Here is a 22,779-nt window from a genome sequence, read left to right as displayed (position 1 = left end):
CGAATATTCATTATATTCACGTATTTAATCCACATGACCAATTTTTATATACAAATTTTTATGATTTTTGTATAGTTTGTTACTAAAATTATTTGTAATAATTGCAGAAATATTTCCTCAATTTTTTTCGAAAAACTTATATTTGAATTATGTGAACTTTTAAAAAGTTATGTTATTTTTTTTTTTTTTTGAAAATAATCAAAAGTGTTTTGATTTGTAAGTTATTAGTCAAAGAAAAGTGTCAGCTTTCGAATATAACATTTTGAGATTTTGATAACTTACAAATAATTTTCGAACCATCGTTTGCTAAGATAATTCTCAAATTACCGAAAATATATTCTATGCATAATACACATTTTTGGATGAATGATAAAAAAAATTATTTGAAAATCTAAATGTCACTATATTTTTCACTTTTATTAAAGTGACAAACTCGTGTAAAAGTCTTTTTTTTTTTTTTTGAATAAATTCTGTTGTCATAATTTGAAAAGAGATCAAGAAAAAAGTTCATTTCAAAAACAAAATTGATAAATAAATTGAATTCAATTGCATTCTTTTACGAGTTTTTATCAATATTTTGGAAAAACAATTCTTTCACAACAGAGTGCATCCCAACTTTGTTTAAAAAAGAATTTGCGAGGAAAAAGCTTTTTTTTGTGGAACAAATGCTTTTTTTTAAGAAAAAATATATATGAAACATTGCATTTTCTTAAAAATGAAATTAAAAATAACACAAAATACAAAAATTACTTTCTTTCGAACCATAATTCTTCAATGATTGTTTTGTTCAATTTTGCCCTTCTTTTGGCATTGTCAAAGGCTGCAAATATCAAAAGCAACAATCAAATTTATGTGAGAAATGACTCTACTCAATGTTTCAACATTCAGATAATTGAAGACACATTTAAAGAAAAAGTCCGTTGCTTGCTTTATTGTCACAAAAGCCACAAAGATAAATTCTTTACAAACAATGGCAGCTTTGAAAAGCAGTATTCATTTCGAAGTGATGGTTTCACTTCACTTTTGTGTAAATATACTATTTCTAATTCTTCAACAGCTATAAGCAACATTCTCTTTGAACAAATAGTTCATTCGAATCTCATCTGTGCATTCGACATTTCAAATATTTGTATTACTTCGTGCCAAGTCACAAAACCTACAAGATTTGAACCGTTGTTGAACATCCAAAGTTCATCATTCGTTGCACACAATTTCTCAATTGATATCAATCTTCTTCAAGAAAGTGTCGAATCAATTGGATATGTGAAAGGTGAAACTTCATCTTTGTTGATTGATTCGTCTCTTTTTCAGAATATTGTGCTGTGTGGAAGAAAAATGTTTGATATTGAAAGTTGTCATTTGTTCTCATATGAAAATTCAATTTTCAATAATATTACCAACGTTCATAACCAAATACATACAGGAAAAACTGATGGTCAGTTTAACATGATTGAGACAAGCATGATGGAGAGTTGTGTTGCTTTCGCATGTGAAAATGCATTGGATGGAACAGTGATGAATGGATTGAAGAAATCGAAAGAGTTGGTGTGCAGAAACGTTTCGTTCTTGAACAACATCAACAAACTCATCAATTACGACAAACAAACGACAATTAACACCTCCAACACAATCAATATGACCAATTGCGAATGGATGGACTGCACCTCCGCAACAGATGGAGGAGCCATTTGCATATCAGGAAACAGCGCTTCAACACTGACTCTTTCATTGTGCTATTTCAGAAATGATACTGCTCAGAGTGGACGAGGAGGAGCAATATACACAAAATCAATCTCACAAATCTCAATCAGACATTGTGTCTTTCTCGGATGTCAAGCCCCAGATCCATCTTTTGGTGAAGCTGGAGGTGCGATTTGTATAGACAATCCGCAAACAACATATTTTCTCGAAAACAACTCATTCAAAAATTGTTGTGTTGGAAATGATGGAGGTGGAATATCAGTTTTCTCCAAACGTGCTTTCACTGATGGGGATAAAATCCATGATTGTTCATTCGTCAATTGCACAACTTCTAATGAATCAACACCTGTTGGAGGAGGAATTCAAATTTGGGATATGTCAATTTATCCTCTCATCCGCAATTGTTTATTCACAAATAATTATGCCATGAATGGAGGAGGTGGACTCAGTTTATGTATAAACATTCAATACACTGAAAAAAATATATTCTTTTGCTTTTTCCATGATAATGTTGGGATATATGGAGGATGCGATGTGCTGTTAGTTTCACAACAACAAAACACAATCGATGTGTCATGTCGATCAACTCGTCAAACTGGAATACGAGTAAGCTCAAATTATGCAACAACTTCAATAGATGATTGTAGTTGCTGGCTTCGGAATGATGGAGGAAGGATCAGATATGTGGGATCGAAGCAGAATCAGGAGAATGCAAGAGATGCATTTGCATGTGGCATCAATGAAAGCCATCCCTGCTGCACAGTCAGCCATTGTCTGACACAGATGATTCCAGGTGTTGTGCAAGACATTGAAATACTGGGAGGAACAATTGTCGAAACATGCAGTGTGGATTGTGGTACCAACACATTCACAATATGCGGGCAAAGTGATTCGAGCACGACAATGCAAACAGAATTTGAAGCAGCTGGATTGTTTCTCTTTTCAGTCTCTGTAGGAACATTAAATTTGAATAACTTTGCACTTGTATATGACTTTTCATATGTAAATAATCGGGGTTCAAAGCTGTTTGAGATAAGCAGTGCAGGAGAGATGCATATAAGCAGATTGACCATATCTGCAGGAAGCGGTCAAACTTCAGAAACAGCTTTTTCAACAGGACTGATAAATGTTCAGAATGGTAAGTTGCAGATGGATCATGTGAAGTGGGCAAAGACCATCTCCACTGTTTCATTGTTTTCGATTTCTTCAACGAATGCAGTTTCATTGATACTATCGGAGTGTGCCTTTAATGGGATTGAAAGAACAACAAATGATGCAGCTGTGATGTCATTATCCAATAGCAAGACAAACATTGACTTTAATTCAAGTGTATTTGAAGAGTGTGGGAGCGCAATTTCAGAGAATGGAGGATCAACAATGCTGTATATTGGGGATGCAAATGAGGTGAAAGTGAAAGATGGGTCTTTTGATGAGTGCTATTGCTCAGCGACAAATGGACTAGGAGGAGGAATCTTACTTCGGTTGATGAATGAAAACCCCAATTTCCTGATTTCTTCTTCCTTTGGCACAAACACAGCCAAATGGGGAAATGATATCTTTGTCATTTCTCCAAATCTGGAAGAAACTGCAAAGTCACAAAAAATCACATGTGTAACAGCCTCTTTGGATTCTCTTGACAAGATGAGAGGATACGATGGCGGAAACGCTAGTGTGGCCATTCCTCTGTGCATCTATCTTCTTTCTCCTCTATCAGAGATTTGCGTGAGTAACGTAGAGGCATCCAATCACTCGCATTGTGGAATTGTCCAATTTCCTTGTTTGACCTTGAAGCACTCCCCTCACGCGGTTGGCAGGAACAAAGAAAATTATTGTGAATGGAATGATAATGATGAGCGATGAATTGACATTTAGTGAACAGAAACATGAAATCCGAGGAAAAGACGATAAAAGTGGATGGACAGTTTCTGATTCCACCGCAGGAGCAAATACGGCAATGGTTGCAGTTGGGGTTGAAACAGTCTTATCAACTCTTATCTTCTCTCTTCCTCCTTCTCTTTCACATTCCACTTTTATTTCATCATCATCATCATCATCATCATCATCACTGACTTTGTCTCAATGTTCCCTTTCTCTTCAAAATCCTTTATCAAAATTGACATTTGCATTCTTGTCTGTTGACTCGGGGATGTTAACAATTGACACATTCTCAGCTTCGTCAATGATATTGAGCGGAAGTCCATTGATCTCGTTGTCAGGAAGCAGCACAGAAGCAGAATTAAAAAGCATTCAGATGAATGAAGTTGGAACAACTTATGCATCAGGCTTGCTTGAAGTGAAGAATCTGGCTTCACTTCAAATGAGTGATTGCATTCTTTCTTCGACTGCTTCATCAGAAAGAATGGCATCCTCTCGTTTGACCTCTTCCACAAGTGCCAAGAAAATTGAAATTGTCCGCTGCACTCTTCACAACTTTGTAGGAATAAATCAAAACGGGGGAGCGATTGAATGTAAACTTGAAAAAGGCTGCTCTTTTGTGCTTGAAGAAGGAAACATAACTTCGTGCAAAAGTATGAGGGGAAATGGAGGAGGATTATGGATGTATATGAAAAGTGGATCGAGCTTCAGTGTTGGTAATATCACAGAAGCTGCTTCAAATAATGGAAATGGGATTGAGAAAAAGGCAAAGGTGGGCTTTTTAGAGTGTGAGGCAACTGCAAATGAAGATGGAGGCAAAGGATTGGGAGGAGGACTGTATTTGTTTTTGGAAGATGAAGCATCTGACTTTGCTTTGAAGAGTGTGCTATTTGATGGGTGCAACGGAGGGAAAGGGAAAGATGTGTTTCTGGATGCTGATGATTTGAGTGCTGTGACTAATGCAGCAACATTTTGTTTTGGTATTGATTTGAATGTCTTGGAAAAGTTGAACGGCTTTGAGCGCTCAACAACAAATGAAGAATTCGAAATACCGCTCGTTGTGTATCTGTGGAATAACTTCACAGCACCATGTCACGTGGGTGGACAAGAGGCTCATGATTTCAGTGGTTGTGGATATGTTCAAGTTCCGTGCAGCACGATCACAAAAGCAGCCAGTTTGAGGTTTTCAGGCAAAAGCAAGTCAATCAAGCTGAGCTCGCCGTTCTCTTTTGGAGAAGAATTGAACATGAAGATAGAGGAATGGAGTGTGAGCGGAGAAGGAAATGAATCGAATTATGGGATAGCTAGTGATATTTCTGGTGCTCAAAGTGGAATATTCGAGACACACTGTCCAGTATCATTCATTGAAGTGGTGCTTTCACTCTCAGAAAGAATTGGATCTTATGGAAGTATTTTCCATTGTGTTTCCAGCACATTGACAATTCAAAACTGTGGAATTGTTGCATCGGAAAATGAATTGCGTATTTCCTTTGTGAAAGCGGAAGGAGGCGAGATTGTGATGAGCAATGTGTTTGGCAATGCAATCGGATGGCAGGTGAGTGCGATTATTGTTGATGGAAGTGGTGGAGAAGGGCCTTCGATCGAAATTGTGGAAAGCAACTTTTCAGGAAATGGGCAGCAAAGTGGATGCTTGGTTGAAAGCATAAATGTGCTGTGTTTGAATTTGACGAAATGTGAAGCAGCATCTTTTGTTCGAAGAACTGAAAGTGGAGGCTGTATAAGTGTTGACAACAGGAACATAGAAAATACAAATACACAAATAAATATTGAAGAGAATGTTTTTGATGGATGCTCTGTGCTGGCTGATGGAAGCAGAGGAGGTGCTATTTTCACGCAGTTGAAAAGGAATACTCAATTGAATATGATTTCATGCACTTTCACAAGATGTACTGCTCCTGCCGAAGAAGGCAAGATTGGGCTTGGCGGGGGAATAACGCTAACGTTGGTTGATGGCGATCCATCATTTACAATAACATCCCCTGTTTTTGATAACAGCAAACCAAATGTTGCGAAATACGGAAATGACCTGTTTGTTGAATCATCCAACTTGACAAAGAGCATCACAAATACATCCCTTCCGTTTGTGCTCGAACGCCTGGCAGGTATTTCGTTGGATTCATTGAGCGGCTTTGATGGAATCGATGCAACAAATGCCATTCCACTGGTTTATTTCTGGCGAACATTTGGATCAAAGATATTTATTGGAGGCGATGGAAAGGATGTGTGTGTTTGTGGACTTTCTGATTATCCTTGTATGTCAATTGATTATTCTTTGGATCGATTGCCTGAAGGAAATAATAAAAGCATAAGCATTTTTAATAGAGCAGTTCTTCGGGGTTGCGTCGATCTTTGTGGAATTTCAATAAGCTCAAATAATACAGATATGTGCTCTCTGGAGTGTTGTTCTTCACTTAAGGGAGCGGAGGACGCAGCAATGAAAATTCCAGGTATTTCCTATTTCGAATTAATAAGCTTCATTCTGCCATCTTCATTCACTGGTAATGAAAATGTGTTGATGCATATTTGCTCTAGAGAAGGATCGTTAACTTTGAAAAACTGTTCATTCGCAAAAAGGAAGATGGAGAAGACATAATCAGGTTTGGGCTGATCAAGGCAGATGGAGGAACGGTTTTGTTGGAGTTTGTGACAATACGTTCGCTTTCATTTTCCTCTGACATTATATCAATCGCATCTGCAGCATCTTTGACATTCAGAAACTTGACAATGAAAAATATAAATCTGGAAGGCAGAAGCGGATTGCATATTGATAGGTCTTTCGCTGAAGACAAGAACACGAATGCCGAAGCCGATGAAAGGGTTGTTGTTGAGTGGAGCACATTTGAAGAAGTGGTCCAGAGTGCAACTGACAGTATTGCGATGATCCGAAATACAGATGGTGATCCAACGAAAATGGTTATCCGCAATTCAACAATCAAAAAATGTGGAGGATCTGGATGCGAAAATGGAGGGACTGTTTTGTTCAGATTGAATGAAGGTGGAAGTTTTGATTGCTTATATTCTGCAATCACCGACTGCTTCTGCTCATCAACTGGAAGGGGTGGGAGCTTGTTTTTGGAATGCACATCTGCGGCTTCCAAGCCAGCAGCATTTGTGTTGTCGAACATCACGTTCAAAGACAATGCTGCATATCGTGGAAGAGACGTGTATGTGAAGTGCCGCTCGATTGAAGCACAGATCGCAGATGGGCAGTTTTTGCTGGACTTCAGAGCCCCATTTGTGAAAGACCTCGCAATATGGGGATGCACCTCGGACATGTATCTGGACGAAGAAGATCTGCTGAAGAGAGTTGTGAAGTACCAGAGCGAGACGGTGTTTGTGTCTTCGGCCAGTGACAATCACGAGGACAGCAAGCAGTGTGGAGGGCTGGATGGACCATGCAGCACATTGAGCGAAGGGCTGCTACACATCATTCCGTCGTTGTATTCGCAGCTGCTGATCTCCGACCGCACTGCCATCTTGAGTAAATGCAATGCACTGAATGTAACTATCCGCTCGCTTGAATCTCCGTCCACAGCACTGGTATTCTTAAACTCAGAAATTCCAGATGGAGACAGTCTTATCACTACTTCGGAGAAAGTCCGCATCGAGAGCTTGTCATTCTCTGTTGGCTCTTCCTTTTCATTTTCAGGAGAAGCATGCATCAGCGAGACAAACGGACAGCTTTATCTCTCGTCTATCCTTTTTGCATCTGACATGCTTTCAAATAGCACCCACCACGTAGCCCTCAACTTGTCGCTGCTCAGAGTTGTAAGTGGGCTTCTGTTCATCGATAATTGCACCGTGTTAGAGATTTCATTTGAGCAACCAGTGTTCCTACTGATTCGCAGCAACAACGTGTCTCTGGCAAGTTTGAATCTAAAGCAGATTGAGCTGTTATCCAATCTATTTGAAGTTGGAGAGTGCAAGAGCGTGGTGATTGATGATGTGGTTGTGGATGAAGTGAAGTCTTGTGAGGGCAGTGTCATTGCCATTTGTGATGATATGTCGGGAGCTGTATCTTTTGGTAGTTCTTCCATCAAAAATTTCAGTTGTGACTCTTTTGGTGCATCTGCTCTTTCGTCATCTTCGCCTTCTGCCAGAATAAACCTGTCAAACTGCTCATGCTCGAAGTGTGTGTCATTATCGAAAAAAGGGAGCATCGTGGATGTCAGCAGTGCGCCTGACATTTCAATGCACATGTGCGAGTTTGTAGGGAGGCAGGAAATGACTAATAGCAAAGAGAATGTTTGTAAATGGAATGGATCTCTCATCCATTTGTCGCATGCAGCAGCGCTGATGAAGGACGTGACAATATCGAATTCTTCATCTGGCGGATTGTCGTTGGAAGCAAGCAACATGACGATCGAGAAAGGTGAATTTTATGAAAACAGCCCCTTGATATCGAAGTATCCATCACTCCGCCGGAATATCTTCTGCTTCAATTCTGCTTCAATAACAATTATCAGCTTGAAAGGTGGAGATGGCTTGAAAGATAATACTTCGTTGTGGATCACGAGCGAAGATTGTAGCATGGAGGGCATTGCACAGGAACGACTCTCTTCGTTTTTTATTCCTCAATTGGAATCAGCAACTCTGGATGAATCTGAGAGTGAGGCCAAGATCAAATTCGTAGGGTCACTTTTCCTACCGTGCGATCTATCTTTCAAATTGATATGTACAGTCAACGATGTGGAGTTGGCCGAGCGGTATCTATTTGATGAAAACAGCTTTGTTTCTGAAACTGAAGTTGTTGGAACAATTCCATCATCAAGGTTAGCATCAGCAGTTGATATGTCAGAACTCTCCACAACAATTGTGTTCGGAAAATTTTCATCCTCAACAATGCCGCTCTCATTAAAGAACAAATCAGAAACACAGACAAACAGAAATGAAATACTTGTTGAAGGAGGAAAAGAAGGAAAATCTTCATGGGTGTTGATTGTAATTATCATGGCTGTTGTTCTTTTAATTATTCTCATCGCCCTTGTCATATTCGTTGTCCGATGGAAAAAGCAAAAAAGAAGAACAGAAGAATTGGAGATAATTGTGGAAGACACAGTGAAGAAGGATCCGAAGGCGTTTGAGATGGTGACGATGGAGATGTCGCCTGAAGAGCAATGGAGGAGAGCAGAGAGGGAGGCAGAGAAGAAGAACGAGGAGAGAATAAAGAAGAGGGTGTATGAGAAAAGCTTGGGGCACTCAGAGTCATCTGAGCATTTGCTGAGTGAAAGTGGATCGACTGAATACATTTTGGGGAGAGACTCGGACAAGATTCCTCAATGGATGCTGGAGAAGGTTGATGAGAAGGAAGAAGAGATAAGAAAGAGAACTCCTTCACCATCCATCTCATCCATCTCGTCGACTTCAACGACAGATACAGATTCTTCTTTTATATGCGGAGAAGATTTGTGTCCAACAACCTCATCGATGTCGAATCTGGTGGATGCCATGGCCTGTTCGTCTCCTCATGAGAAGCTGATTGTGGACTTGAGAGATTCGCTGTTCATGTTGCTGCATGGAAGGAATGCGAAGAAAGAGATGGCGATTGGCACTCTTCAGGAGAGGGAAGTCTCGGCTGCTCAGATCCTGTTCTGGGTGGTCAATTTGGCACTCCACTCGTTTGACGAAATGGAAAACCCACTCCAATCACTTATCAATCTGAGTCCGCACATTGTGCTGTTTTCGGAGCACATGGTCATCTGCATTGCATTGCACTCTGATTGTTCCTCAGACTCTGACACTTCATCCGTCTCTTCATCAACGGTTGTGACATCTGCAAGTGCTGATGATGATGACGACGACGACAGAGATTCTCTGCCGTCATCAGCGTTTGAGGATGATGAAGACAACAGGAAGGAGTGCTTGAGGTGGAAGGCACCAGAACTGCTGATAAACAAGAAGATGGATGCAACAAAGGAGTCTGTGGTGTTCTCGATCGGGATGATGCTGTGGGAGTGCCTGACGCTTCAGATCCCGTTTGGAGAATACGAGGCTGAGACAGCAGGACAGAAAATAGTCAATGGAGAAAAACCCGACACGAAGGCGATTGAAGGAACGCTTTTTTGTGATGTTATAAAGGGCTGCCTTACAAAAGACGGAAGTGAGCGCCCGGCACTTGTAAATTTGAAAAGAGTGTTTGCTCAATGCCTGCCAAAAGAGGCATTGCTATTTACTATTTCTGACGCAATCTTCGGAATGGACGAAAATAGTAGGATAGGAAAAAGTGGATGCGAAAGAGAAAAAAGGACGAGCCAGACATTGGATAACTGTGAAAGCAAAATTTCATCAAAGCAAAATGAAGCCAGGGAGTAATTGCTTCGTTTGAGCTCAAATTCCGTTCAAACATTGAAGAAAGGGCAATGCTGCAAAAAGAAACTGAAAGCCAATTGCAAATAAAAAGCTAAGCCGATAAATAAAATTGAAAGGCTTCAAAATGGAACTCTCGTGAGGAAAATAGCGAGATCGAGTTCTGAAGGAAAATATTGTGCGGTGAATGTTCTCGCGTGAATTGGAAATGTAATTTTTTGATTTTGACACTATTATTTCGTAAATAGCTTTCGCCAAAATAAACTATTCTCTTTTTGTTTTTGCGTTTTTTATATCTTTGCTATTATTCAGGATTCAATTATTTATATGTTTATATTGTTGCATTTTCATTGCATGAATGATTTTATTTCCAGGGTTGCAGTTGCCTTGAGTGGATTTGTGGGTTGTGGTGTTGTTCTGTCAATCCACGTTATGAGTGAATTAAATACAAATTAAATGTTGGGTAGCTTGCTTGCCAAAATAATAATGAGATGCTTCTTTTGATTGGAATTAAAAAATAGAATTTGAGTCAAGAAAAAAAGTATTACAACGCTGGACGCATATCTCCCGCGTAACTTTATCTTGAAAAACCAAAGGGCATTTAATGCAAATCAAAATTCTTTATTAAAAATTGAAAAATGTGCAAATATCATAAATAAATGTTCTCAAAATTTATTCACAAATTTTTATTTAAATTGTGAAATTTTTAATATTTCAAAGATACAAACCAAGAAAACAGAAAAGTGAGAAAAACAAATCAGACAAATAATAAATCAAAAAGAATCTAAAAGTTTAAATCTTCACTATAAAATATGTAAATTTCACTGACTTGTTGATGCAATATTATCATTTGTAGTCAAAGGACTCATAACATTTGAAGAAGAAATCACATTTTGATCAGGAATTGAAGGACCAACTGAAGAGTCAGAGACTGTGAACATAGTTGAAGTCTTCGAAATCTTTGTTTTCATGTGTTGTGATGGAGGTGGAGGTGGAGGTGGTTTCTTATGATTTGGAATTACTTCCACTCCATCTGCAACTTTTGACTCTGAACGTGGAGAAGACGGTGTTAATGAAGAGCCATCTCTTTGCAAATACGAACCATGAGCGCCATCGCCATGAATATGTGAGGCAGGGCCTGATCGAATTACAACTGGAATCATGGATGAAACATGTGAAGTCGAAATGTTTAGAGAAGAAGATACAACATGCGTTGAGCTAAGACGCGTTTCATTCAACGAAGATTCTGCTTGATTAGTGCTTGACGATAAAATCCCAAAATCCTCTTCATTTTCATTTTCTTCTGCCAATCCGTCTTCATCATCATTCATATCATCCTTCACATTTGCTCCCTGTGCTAAACATTCTTCTTTTTCAGCTTCAGCTTCGTTTCCTGTGAAATTAACACGTCCAATTGAACTTCTTTTATCTTCTTTAATTATTCCTATAGCTATTGCTTTTCCTCTTGTATTTTTTTCTTTCTTTTTTCTTTTTCCTTCCATTGTGCTTATTGGATCATTGACGGAAAGAAGAGGATGCATAGGCATTGATAAACCCGAAAGGCAGAACGGGAGAATTTGTTGCAAAAATGACAGCGCAGAGTATCTGCAAGTCGCAAAAGGTGAGGAAGAATGAAGAAGAAGAAGAGGAATTAAAAACTGAGAATATCTGGCAAGATTATGTCCTGGCACCTGTCTGAGAAACGTCAATGTTTTCAAGACAATTCCTTCATAAAGCTGCAATTCTCCAACACGCGCCACACGAGCTGCGTCAACTAAACCTTTTGCAAGTTCCAAAGTCCCAATCAACTGTGGAACTTCCTGAAACGAAGATGGCTTCGTTTTTGCTTCAGCCAAAGGATAAATGTTATAGAAAGTTTTTTCGTCTGACTCGAAGATGGTGTCAATTGCTGTTTTCGGATTGAATGCAGAGCAAACTGTCGGAGTGAAAATTGGTTTAATTGTGTTATAATTATGCTTATTTGAAGAATGTTCGGATGACGTTAATTTAGATTGATAGCAAATATGATTCACAGACTGTTCGCTTCTTTCACACTCCTCTGAACCTTCCATGAAAGAGCAGTGTCCAAACGAAGCCATCACGTTCTGTATTGAAATGTCATTATCCTCCAACGCAACAATAAGCGCTGCATAAGACGTCACAACGCTTGCTCCGCTCATTCCGCCTCCAACATACGGAAGACGAGGATCGCAATTTTCAGCAGCATGAGGCGGTGGGGCGCTTGGAGGAAGACAAGGCTGAGCACTTGGGTCAATTCGAGAAAACAGGGAAAGAAGAACAGCAACATCTGCGAGAATGTAGAATGCGTGTAATAAAAGAAGGCGCTGTGCTCGTTGCGATTGTTGTGGTGTGGAGACAAGTTCATCGCCTGCTTTAGGATTGAAAACATGAACGATTGAGTCACTTTTTGTTTTGTTGTTTTCATCGTTCTCAACTTTGCTTTCTCCTGAAACTCCGTCAGTATCAATTCCACTTGTCTTTTCTTTTGAAACTTGTTCTGTGCTTTCTTTCTGATTGGTGAATGGGCATTGCTTTTGCGACGATGAAAGGCTGAGCGTCTCACAGCATTCCATCAGTCGAACAGTCGCCTTCTGAGCAAGATTGAAGATAGACGGTCTCTTCACTCCAACAAGCCGTTGCTCCAAAATGCTCCGAAGACGATAATCACCATCAAAAGCATTGCAAAACAGCGCTGTGCGAGAAAGCTGCAAAAGAAGTGTAAATCCGACATCCTCTGGAATGGCTGATACAGGAAATATCTGCGGATTAAACAAGTTACATACGTTGGATATCAGTTCATCAAGCAGCTTGCACTTCCACTTTAGCGATAACAGAAAAGTGCGAGGATCAAGCGGTGAAGAGGAAACTTCAATGCTACTTGCAAACTTCTTGCTGTATTTTGATATTGTTCTGTCCGTCACTCTTCCAAGTGTCAGATCATAAGGAAGCACTTTTTCAAACAGGAATTCGCAAACGCGAGCTACTCTGATCCACATCTGCCGATTGAAATAAGTTGGAGTCAAAGGATGATTCAGAAGTTTGAATAGAAGAGATATTCCGCTATCACCTGTTTTGTCTGTTGGATTCAATATAATATCTACAAGGAGGTCAAGAAGTTGGTCAAACACGTACAGAGTGAAAGTTGGCGAAGTCACAACACCTTCCACTGCATTTTGTGAGTTTCCGAATCTCGCTGTTCTGAAAGGAGAAGGAGGAGGAAGATGGCTTTGTGTTTCTCCCTCTCCAGTTAACTGAACTATTCTCCACATTTCCACTTCTTCTTCATGTGAAGGAAACAGGTCTATTTCTGAATCTTCGCACTTGATGTGCTGTACAGTCACCATTCGAGAAGCCTCGCGGCTACGCGGCAGACGCGTTAGCTCAGCATCAAATCTCTCAGCATCAAACACATCTTCCACCCCATCGCACCTAACGTCATCTACTGAAGTTTGTTGGATTGACTGGCGATTGAAAACACGTGAACTGCCCAACTGTGTAGGAATCATACTCTCTCTTCTCTTTTCAGCAACTTTAAGAACATCTGCTTCTTCATTCTCGAAGTTATACGACCTCCATCTCCACTCACCTCCGTTGCAAAGCTTGTCAAAGAATGTGAAGAAGAAATTGATAGCGTTCTGATACACAGATATGCATTCTTCTTTCCACCACTTCGGTGGAGTTTGCTTTTGAAGCTTCCGAATCGGTTGAGAAGGCTGCTGCCGAATGACAGATGAGTAAAGGCTCGGAGGATTTGAAGAAAACGAAGATGACATTTGTTGCTGAACTTGCTGTGGCTGCTGTTGATGCGAGTTGGCTTGCTCGTCATTCACATTGATATCTCCATCCACAAGCTCCATCATCTCTCTTCCACACAACCAGCTCATTCGCAGTCTACTCTGCTCGACATTTTGCTGCTTCTGTTTGGATAGCACAGTTGTTAACTGCAACGAATCCTTCATAAAGCAGTGAAAATCACCTCTTCTTTCGTATTCTTCTTTCTCTGCTTCAGACAGTGTGTTTTTTACTTCAGAAAGCGTCGATCCTTGTTGTTCTCCCTCTAAAAGCTTAACTTCGGTTTCTGTTCTGTCAGCAGCTTCTGGTTCTTGTTTCTTTGAAGATTTCTGATCTTCATTTACCTGTTCTTCATTTTCCTTTCTCTTTTCTTTCTCTTTTTCTGCTTCATCTGAATCATTCTCATCATCTTCAGAGTCGAATTCATCGTCTGAAAGTGTTGTGACTGGAATAAGCTGTTTTGTGATGCCAATTCGCACAGTGTGAAGGATCGGATACAAAATGCTCCGCCAGATGAGTGCCCACTGAGCAGATGAGAAGTACTTTCCATAGCTGTGCATAAGCATCGTGATAGACGTGTGTGCTGCGCTGTGAAGATCGCGGCGTGGCTGGCAGCAGAGGAACGAGAGCGAAGTCAAAGCAGGCATCCACAGGAAGAAGAAGTTTGTGTTTGTGAATGAATGGACGAAGCTGGTGATGAGGATTGTTTCGTCTGTTGTGAACAGCTTTTTGCTGTTTGTCTCATTTGACTTTTCTTCCTCTTCCTCCAAAATGCAATCATCATCTTCTTCCTCCTCTTCCTCTTCCTCAAATTCCTCTTCTTTTCCTATCTGTTCTTCTTCACCGCTTCTATATCCTTCTGTTACATCAATTCGCTCTTCCAACGTTGCTTCTGAAGCAAGGCTATTATTCTTTCTGTTTGCATATCCCTTTTCCTCTCTTCTCATCAGCCTAATCTCCCTCTTCCGTCTTCTTTCCGCAAGCTCCTTCTTTCTCCTCTCCTGGTCTTCTTCATCAAACGCCGTCTTCCCTCCGAACACCCGCGCTATCCGCTCAATCGCCTTCACAGCAGCCAAGCTGACTTTCTCTTCAGACGCACAAAGCGCACAATCCGTCAGAGCAGCCAGCAGCTCGTTCAGAGTGTAAGGCAGATAAAGAGACAGAGAAAGCGGTGGTGGTTCGCTAGTGATGAACAGTTCAGTCGAAGCAAATGAGAACAAAGAGCTTGACGATGCAAGCGAAGGAGAAACTGGAGTTATTGATGGCGCAGACGTGGCAGCTAAAGCAGCATGAGCTGCAGTGGAATTGGCAGCCAAAGAGGCAGTCAACGAGCGAGTGCCAGCAGAATTCATTGAAAGTCTTCGATTCACCATCGACTCAGAAACTGCAGGGGAAGGTGAAAGTGGAGAGCTCTGGGAGATTATTGGCGAAGTGAGTGCGGCTGAAACCATTCCGAATGGCATATCGCTTGTTGCTTTACTTACGCTTGTTGAAGAAGCAGTATCAGCAGCAGGGCCAGACACTTCTGGAAGTTCAGCTTCATGTTGTTCTTCTGCTTTGTAATTAGACTTTTCATCACCTGAGTCAGAAACAGCAAGATTTGCAGAATTCTTTCGTGAGTGTGGTTTTGAAGGAGGGAGAAGAGGCACGTCAACAAGCTGTTTGAGGAGGAGATAGGCCGGATAGTGCACAGCAGGGTCGCAGAGGAGAGAGGAGAGGATGGAGAACACGATGGACCAGCCTGAAGTGAGGGTGTGTGGCTGTGTGATGACAATGTCGCCCAGAATGGACAACAGAAACATGTGCACATCGCTCGAATATGAAGAGCCAGAAGAAAGAGAGGTGGAAGGAGTTGACAAGAAGGAGGAGTTGATTGAACGAGTCAGCGCAGAAGACGCTGACGCAGATGAAGAGGAAGATGAGGGTGCAGAGGAAGATGAGGAAGATGTGGTGTTGAATTGAGATGCACCAACACATGAGAAAGACAAGAATGGCAGGAGAAGAAGAACCTGAAAATCAACAGGAAGATAATGTGTGTTGTTTGGCGGTTGAACGCGTGGTGGGAGAGAAGGAAGAGGAAACGCATTCAAAGAAGGAGACGGACACTCAATCAGAGCTGGCGTGGGAGGAGTCGCTTTGTCATTTGGTGGAAGAATGCTGTCTGCAGGTGAAGGCTCAGAAGCAGATGGACTGGGAAGAATACCATTGTATACATCGCTCTCTTCTTCAGCTGAAGATGGCTCTTTCAACAAATCGTTTGAAGTTGGCACATCTTTGTGCTCAGCTGCCTCTTCTTCTTTTTCTGCTCCTCCATCGATCTCATTTTCATCATCTTCTTTCTGTTTATCTGTTTTGTCATCGCAGCTGCTTTTGTTGTTTGAATTATCCATTTCTTTTGCATCTTCCGATTTAGCTCCGCTTTTTCCAAAGCTTTCTGAATTATTCTTCTTCTCATCTTCCAGCGTCACAACCTCGTCTCCATTGAAAGGCGAGGTCATTCTTCCAGTTCCCAAGTCCTTCCTCAGCAGCAGCGCACACACAACCATCTTCAGCACTCCCAAAGAAAGCGCCGCAAGATTCGAATTTCCTCCGTCAAACACAACTTTCTCCACATGCCATGCGATCAGAGGAAACAGCACCTCCCACACAAACAACGGCCGGGTGAAGTTCGCATAGGACACGTGTGCCAGTTTGAAGAAGGCATACAGACGCATTTCTGTGGAGCTGAGCGAATGCGGAGAGGACGGGTGGTTTGTGGCTGGCGGGTTGAACTGGGGCGATGAAAAGATAGAAGCTGTAGAGGAAGAAGACGATGACGTTGATAAAGTTGCCTTTGAGGAAATTGGTGATATGAAGGAAGGAACAGTTGTGAGTTTCAGAGGAACCAGCAAAACAGGCGAGAAAGCAGAAGAAGGGACAGAAGCCGAAACAGAAAGAGCAGCAGAAGCTGCTTGAGACGGTGGAGGAGATGAGGAAAGGGTGTACAGAAACGAATGCTCATTCAGATTGGTCTCAGCTTGTTCACAAAGCGCACTCACAAGATGAAACAGCGCAAGCGGCGTCAGATCAGACGAGGTCGCGAAGAAAGATTCGAACGCATCGAGCGAAAATCCCAGTGCGTGGAAGATGTAAATGGCATTCCTGACAGCATACTTCGATCTCTGCAGCGGAACATACGAAGTGCCCTGCGAGCTGCTGCTCTCCACAGAGAACGACACCGCAGGTGCCAATGCACTAGGCATCTGGTCGATGGCAGACGGAGGACAGAACGAGGTGAAGCGGAAGGTCGGGCGGCGCAGGATGAGCGGGCTTTGGAGGGAGACAGGGCAGAGAAGAGGAGATGTGAGGAGCGAAAGACCAGGCGTGAAGGCAGCACGCACACGGCGTGTTTGGCGGAGTAGCAGAAGAGGAGGGGATGAGTGGCTGCGTCTGGAACGGAGCATTTGCTGGGAGATGGAAGATGGATGGAGAGAGTCAGAGGAATAAAGAGATGAAGACGATGAGGCAGATTGAGACGGGTTTGAAGTGAGTGTGAAGTCGCCAATCTTGCCATCGTCTGGCTTGTCGTTGCTTGTGATTGCAGATGAGATTATTGTTGGTGCATTTGTTGAAGTTGAAGATGAGGAAGACGCTGGAGGAGGTGTCGATGAAGACGAAGATGAAGAAAATGAAGAAGAAGAAGAAGAAGGCATTGTTGAAGCATTTGCAGAAGCAGCAGGCGCTGCAGCAGAGGAACTAGCCAGCACTGATGTTCCGCCAGATGACTGCAAAGAAGAAGGCAGCAGCGACAAATTAGCCGGCGGGGACTCCACACTCAGCACGATCGGGTCGCTTCCCCCTCTTCTGATTGTCTGGACAGCACTTTCGATCTCCTTCTCGCTCACGCCTTGCACAACATACGAGAGATGGCGCATTTGCGTGGCAATCAGAATCACCTGCTTCCAGTTCGACACACGAAGGAAGTCGCCTATACCCCCCAGTGCTGAGCCCATCCCTTCGCTGAAGATGATCTTCGCCCAGTTGGGCTCTTTTTTCTCTTTCTCCTTCTCTTTCTTTGTCTTTTTTTCATGTGAAGACATCATCCACACAAAGATGTCGCCTTCTGAGTAGTTCAGCTGCACCGACTGTGGATGGAACGGCAGTGTCATCTTTGCGAGGCAGCAGATGGCAAGCACATGTTTCATCTGCAGAGGCTTGTCAACCGACGCGGCAGAGGTGATGCCGATGAAGTTCGTGAGTGCATTGAACAATCCGTCGCGCTCCAGCTCCATCTCCATCACTGACACGGCGCGGAGGAGGGAGCACACTGCATCCAGCAGAATGGCTGCGCTGGAGTCGTCCTTCATAGCCTCGAGGGCAGAGATGAAGCACGTAAGCGTCGGCCACACAGTCATCTCGAGCATCAGCCTGGCGTGTTCTGCTGTGAAGACACAGCCGATGAAGCTGGAAGAAGAAGAGGAAGAGGACGAGGAAGACGGTTGTGCTGACATACGGGTTGTGGTTCGCGAAGGAGAACGTGTGCCATCCAGTTCGTCTTCATCAAACTCCATCTCTTCATCATCATATCTGTCTTCGCTGTTCTGATAGTCTGCAAGTTGGCTCCTGTCTCTTCTTCGCTCTTCTTCTTTCCTTCTCATGTCGCGTGTCCGCTCTGCCATCATCTTCGCCCGCATCTGCCTGCCTTCCTCTGCTCTTTCCCTTCTCTTCTTCTCCACTTCTTTTTTCCCTTTTTTCCCTTCCTTCTGCTTCCTCCGCTCTTCCTCCTCAATTGCAATCCTCCTCCTCTCATCATCATCGTCCATCACTTTGATCTCTGTCTTCAGAATCCTGTCATACAGGCGCCCCAGCCACTCGTCGCTCTTCCCCATCCCTTGTCCCTGGTTGATGAACACTTGCTTCGTCACCCCGCCGTATTCCGGCAGCGAACTCCCGCCGCTCCCGCCGTCTCCCCCTTCGCTCACCTGCTTGTTCTTCGTGTGCACCAGCGAGTGCAGCATGAGCGACTGGTAGGTGATGAGAAACGCCGAGTCTGCGTCTGGAAACTCGCCTGGGTTTTGGCTGTGGTACTCGTCGGCAAAGGCCTCCAGCACACGGTAGATCTGCTGCGACTCTCCTGGCGGGTGGAACGTGCTCAGGAACTTGCGCATGGCTTCGTCCACAAGCAGCCCAGAGAAGTTGTAGTTTCTAACGTACTCCCGCAAAACAGCGATGTTGAACTTGTCGTTCTGCCCGATGTATTCCCCCACCATCGTGCGAGACAAACCAGATGTTTGGAACAAGAAGCGCGCAACTGACTTGATCAGTGCAGGTGACATCTCATTTTCAGCCGGCGGCCGATTGGCTGGCGGAGAAGGGGAAGGAGATGGCGTGGTCAGAGGTATGTCTGCTGATTGCGGATTATAATTAGCATTGCTGTTGCCATTCGCATTGTCTGCTCCATTGCTTCCTTCAGCTGTCTGAACAGCTGCTTCATTTGGAGTGACAACAGAAGACGGAGTCGACGCATTGATTGGTTCGTCGTTTTCAGCTGAGCACAGATTGTTTTTGATTGCAAACTCAATCCCTTTCTTTGGCTTCATGTTGAACAGCACCACACATCTCTCGATCATCTTCTTTTTCTGCCTCATTATCTCCACCGAGCTGTTCGCTGAGACTGCCCCAGGAAGCATCGTCTCGAGGCCTTCCTGCTGCCCACGAGGCGAATCAAACGCAAATGGAGTGGAAGGATGCATCGGCGAGAGCTGGCTTGAGTTCTGCGAGTGATGAAACGGCCTTGAATGTGGCGGAGAAGCAGACGAATAGCCGGAAGAAGACAAAGACAAATGAGAAGCGCCTGGTTGCTTCGGTGGGAGAAGGGGCTTGTTGTAGTTCGAAGAAAGTGGTTCGAACAGCGGGGATTGTGGCAGTGTGCGTGTGGTGAAGGAGGACGAGTACAGAACAGGAGGAGAATGGAGAAGCGACGGGTCTGACTGGCACGGCGAAAGAGGCTGGGACATTGCAGACGCACGGAGAGACACATCACTCGCTGTTGACAGCGTAGAAAAAGACGATCGGAAGGAGCTGCGCGCCACTTCAGCTGAGCGCGGCTCAATTGTCTTTTCTGTCTGTGTGAGTGAAGGTGCTGGGAGTGTGTCCAGTGACATGCCCCTTTCCATCGCTAGCAGCAGGGCAGAGGATGAATACCGCTGGCAGAAGTGAGCGACTGTCTGCACAAACAGGCACACGCACAGAAGCGCCGTCGAAGCCAGCTGCTCTTCTGACGTGACTGTTGCCACGCACAGCGTGGTGCGGTCGGCAGAAATGATACCCTTCGCCGACGTGTTCAGATAGATCGTCTTCAGTGCTGCCTCGTTTCCTTCCACTTCGGCCTCCAGCAGCTCCTTCGACCGCCTCCAGCCGCTGGCTGTCTTCCACTGCTCGATGTCAACACACAGCGCCGAGTCGCCGCCAGAGCCGTCGGCCATCGCGATGGCAGACTGCGAGACGCTGTTCTGCACTGTCCTGCAGATCCCGTTGAGGATTTTCTCGAGGTGCGACTCCTGCCGCAGGTCGCAGTCGCACTCGTGGAAGATTGCCGCGAGCAGGTCTCCCCGCGCGAACAGCGGCACGAGCGTGGCGAGGATGGTTGCCTTCTCGGCATCGACTGTGGTGCCTGGCGTGGAGAGGATGTCCTCCAGGATCACAAACACCGACGTCAGCTCTTCGCGGAAGGCCAGCGTGGGCGCGTCGGTCAGCAGCGTGCCCTGAACGTGCGTGCGGCTGTGCTGATGCAGAGCACCATTCTGCACGCTGCCGCTGGACTTCATCGAGCTGGTAACGGCGGGGGACGTGTAATTTGCTGAGTGGAGCGAATTCTCAGAGCCAACAGAAAGCGGAGGAGCAGGCGGTTGCGAGGCCTGAGACATGGAATATCGCAAGGAGCGCTGGTGCTCGCGCTGCTGCTGTGTGATGGTGCAGGAGACGATGAGTATGTTGGCAGCAATGGCGACTGAGTGCGCCAGGATGTTGATGTCAGGCACGCCTGCATTCAGAATAACAGCATCGAGTATCTTTGTCTGGACTAACGAAGGAAACGGAGAGGAGGTGATGGAGTGGAGAACTGATGTGTCTTCGGTGGAAGCAGAGGCAGACGCGAATGGAGAGTAGAAGAGAGAAGAAGAAGGAGCAGAAGAGGAAATAGTAGTGGCAGTAGCAGCAGAAGCTGTGGAAGTGGTTGTGTTTGAAGTGGAAGTTGATGAAATGTTTGCAGAAGATGCATGTGCGTCTGAAGCATCGCTTGCATCCTCAAGCTCTTCCTCTTCGCCATCGCACAGGAGGAAGAACGAAAGCAGCGGCGAGGCAAAAATGGCGGACATGGCACCAATAGCCAGCAGCTTCTTTGTGATGAATGGGTCAGGTGCTGCTGCATCACGACCAGCAGACGACGCTGAAGGAGGCGAAGCAGAAGATGATGTCGGTGGATCGGGTGATTCCTCAAGAAGGCAATCACACAAAATGTCGAGTACGTTTTTTATCGTTCGAAAGTGTACAGATTTTAACAGCGGGCGCGACGTTGTTGTTGAGCTCGCAGTTGTTGGATCAGAAGACAGCTCTTTCACAATTATGTCGTCGATTCTTGTCTCTTTAACAATTAGCTTGTTTTCCTCTTCTTTTGGCTTTTCTTGGATTTCTTTCTTTTCTCTTTTGTTTCTTTCTTTTTCTAATTTAATTTCTGGTTGTAAAGAAAAGACTGATTTTCGAAGAAGAGTGCAACATATTGTGTTAAATTCATGAAGAGAAAGATCAATGTGTTCGGCTTTTCGAAGAAGAAGATGAGCACAAATGTATGATTGAAGAACAGACGTCAAAACTTCACCAACAACTAAGCAATGAGGCGAACTCAAAATGGTGCTCAAAAGCTGAAATAAAAGTATGTCAATTAATAAACGTTTCAGAAAAAATATAATCTTCAAACTTTTGTACAACACAAAGGAATCTCCCCTTTTTGCATTGAAGAAATTGGCTCAATCAGAATGACCAAATGATCAATCAAATTATCCGATGGTGAAAACCCAGATTCAGAAGATTTTCCGTTTATAAATCCATATCTAATCCATTTCTAACAAAAGAGAGAAAGTTGCAATCTTTTTCAAAAATAAAAAATGTCATACCTGCACACAGTTCAATGAAGCTCCAATAATTTCTGCATTTTCAGTTTCAAAAGAATGCTCAATTGGCAAAAAATAATCACGTGTCCTTTTTTAAAAAATTGAAAAATTGAAAAAACAAAAATAAAGAAAATGATAGCAAAATTGTATGCAAACCAATGAGATGGTTTGTCTTTCAAAAGGATTGCTATTGTTGAAAGGTGTCAAATCTTTTAATTAATTTTTTAATATGGAAAAATACATGCATTTGACATTTTCGCATTCTGCTTTTAATTGTTTAAATTTAAACATTGGTATTGCTTGAACAATATCGCTCAATCCCTTTGCAACATCAAGCATGTCCATCTGCGAATTAACAATAAAAATATAAAAAAGAAATAAAATGGGTTTATTGAATAGTAATAATTTTCAGCCATTTTCAGTTTAAAATATGTGACGAATAGAAAAAATGCGATTCAAAGTTTTAAGAAACATGACATGTTTTTTTTAATAAACAAACAAGATATTTTTTGAAAAACATTTTATAAAGAACGCAAATATTTTCAATTTGAAATCGGTTGTTTTATTATTGCGATGAAGGACTTTGCGACAAGGAAATTTCAAGCAATGCATGTCTGTCTAAAGTGTGAACTTGTGTCGTTTTTTTTTTTTTTTTTTTTTTTTTGTCTTCATTTGTTATATTTTCGTTTGTGAAAAATTGCTTCATCTATTTCAACTTCTTTATCTTCTCCTATAAGTTTGTAAAGAATTTATTCAGTATAATTTGAAATGCAATTTCTGATTGAATAAAACATTCGACAAACAGCTAAACTGGATTTATTGCAAACGATCGAACAATTAGTCTGAGATATGCAAGTTCGAAAGCATTATGTCATTTTTCATATATATCGCATGATTTGAATCTGAATTATTCAAA

General features: G+C 42.9%; 2 protein-coding genes across 2 annotated transcripts; one reads left to right on the top strand and one right to left on the bottom strand.

The window, feature by feature from the left end:
- Nucleotides 1-1,461: 1,461 nt before the first annotated feature.
- On the top strand, nt 1,462-10,384 carry MONOS_18204 (uncharacterized protein; the record flags this gene model as incomplete). The annotated part of the gene is made up of 3 exons (XM_067871201.1): nt 1,462-3,370; nt 3,516-5,818; nt 6,130-10,384. 3 exons carry the CDS (start codon nt 1,462-1,464, stop codon nt 9,907-9,909), a joined length of 7,992 nt encoding a protein of 2,663 aa, XP_067720468.1. The 3' UTR covers nt 9,910-10,384.
- Nucleotides 10,176-22,241, bottom strand: MONOS_5849 (putative Brefeldin A-inhibited guanine nucleotide-exchange protein 1). Its single transcript, XM_067876032.1, has 5 exons — nt 22,109-22,241; nt 22,020-22,050; nt 21,867-21,951; nt 21,671-21,814; nt 10,176-21,614 (listed from the first exon to the last, which is right to left on the bottom strand). Exons 1-5 carry the CDS (start codon nt 22,206-22,208, stop codon nt 10,725-10,727), a joined length of 11,250 nt encoding a protein of 3,749 aa, XP_067720467.1. The 5' UTR covers nt 22,209-22,241; the 3' UTR covers nt 10,176-10,724.
- Between the last annotated feature and the right edge of the window lie 538 nt (nt 22,242-22,779).

Source organism: Monocercomonoides exilis (assembly GCF_001643675.1).
Source record: "Monocercomonoides exilis strain PA203 chromosome Unknown scaffold53-602328, whole genome shotgun sequence".
NCBI classification, from domain to species: Eukaryota; Preaxostyla; order Oxymonadida; family Polymastigidae; genus Monocercomonoides; species Monocercomonoides exilis.
The sequence above is the reverse complement of the archived record's forward strand: the minus strand, read 5'-3'. Positions and strand labels throughout refer to the sequence as shown.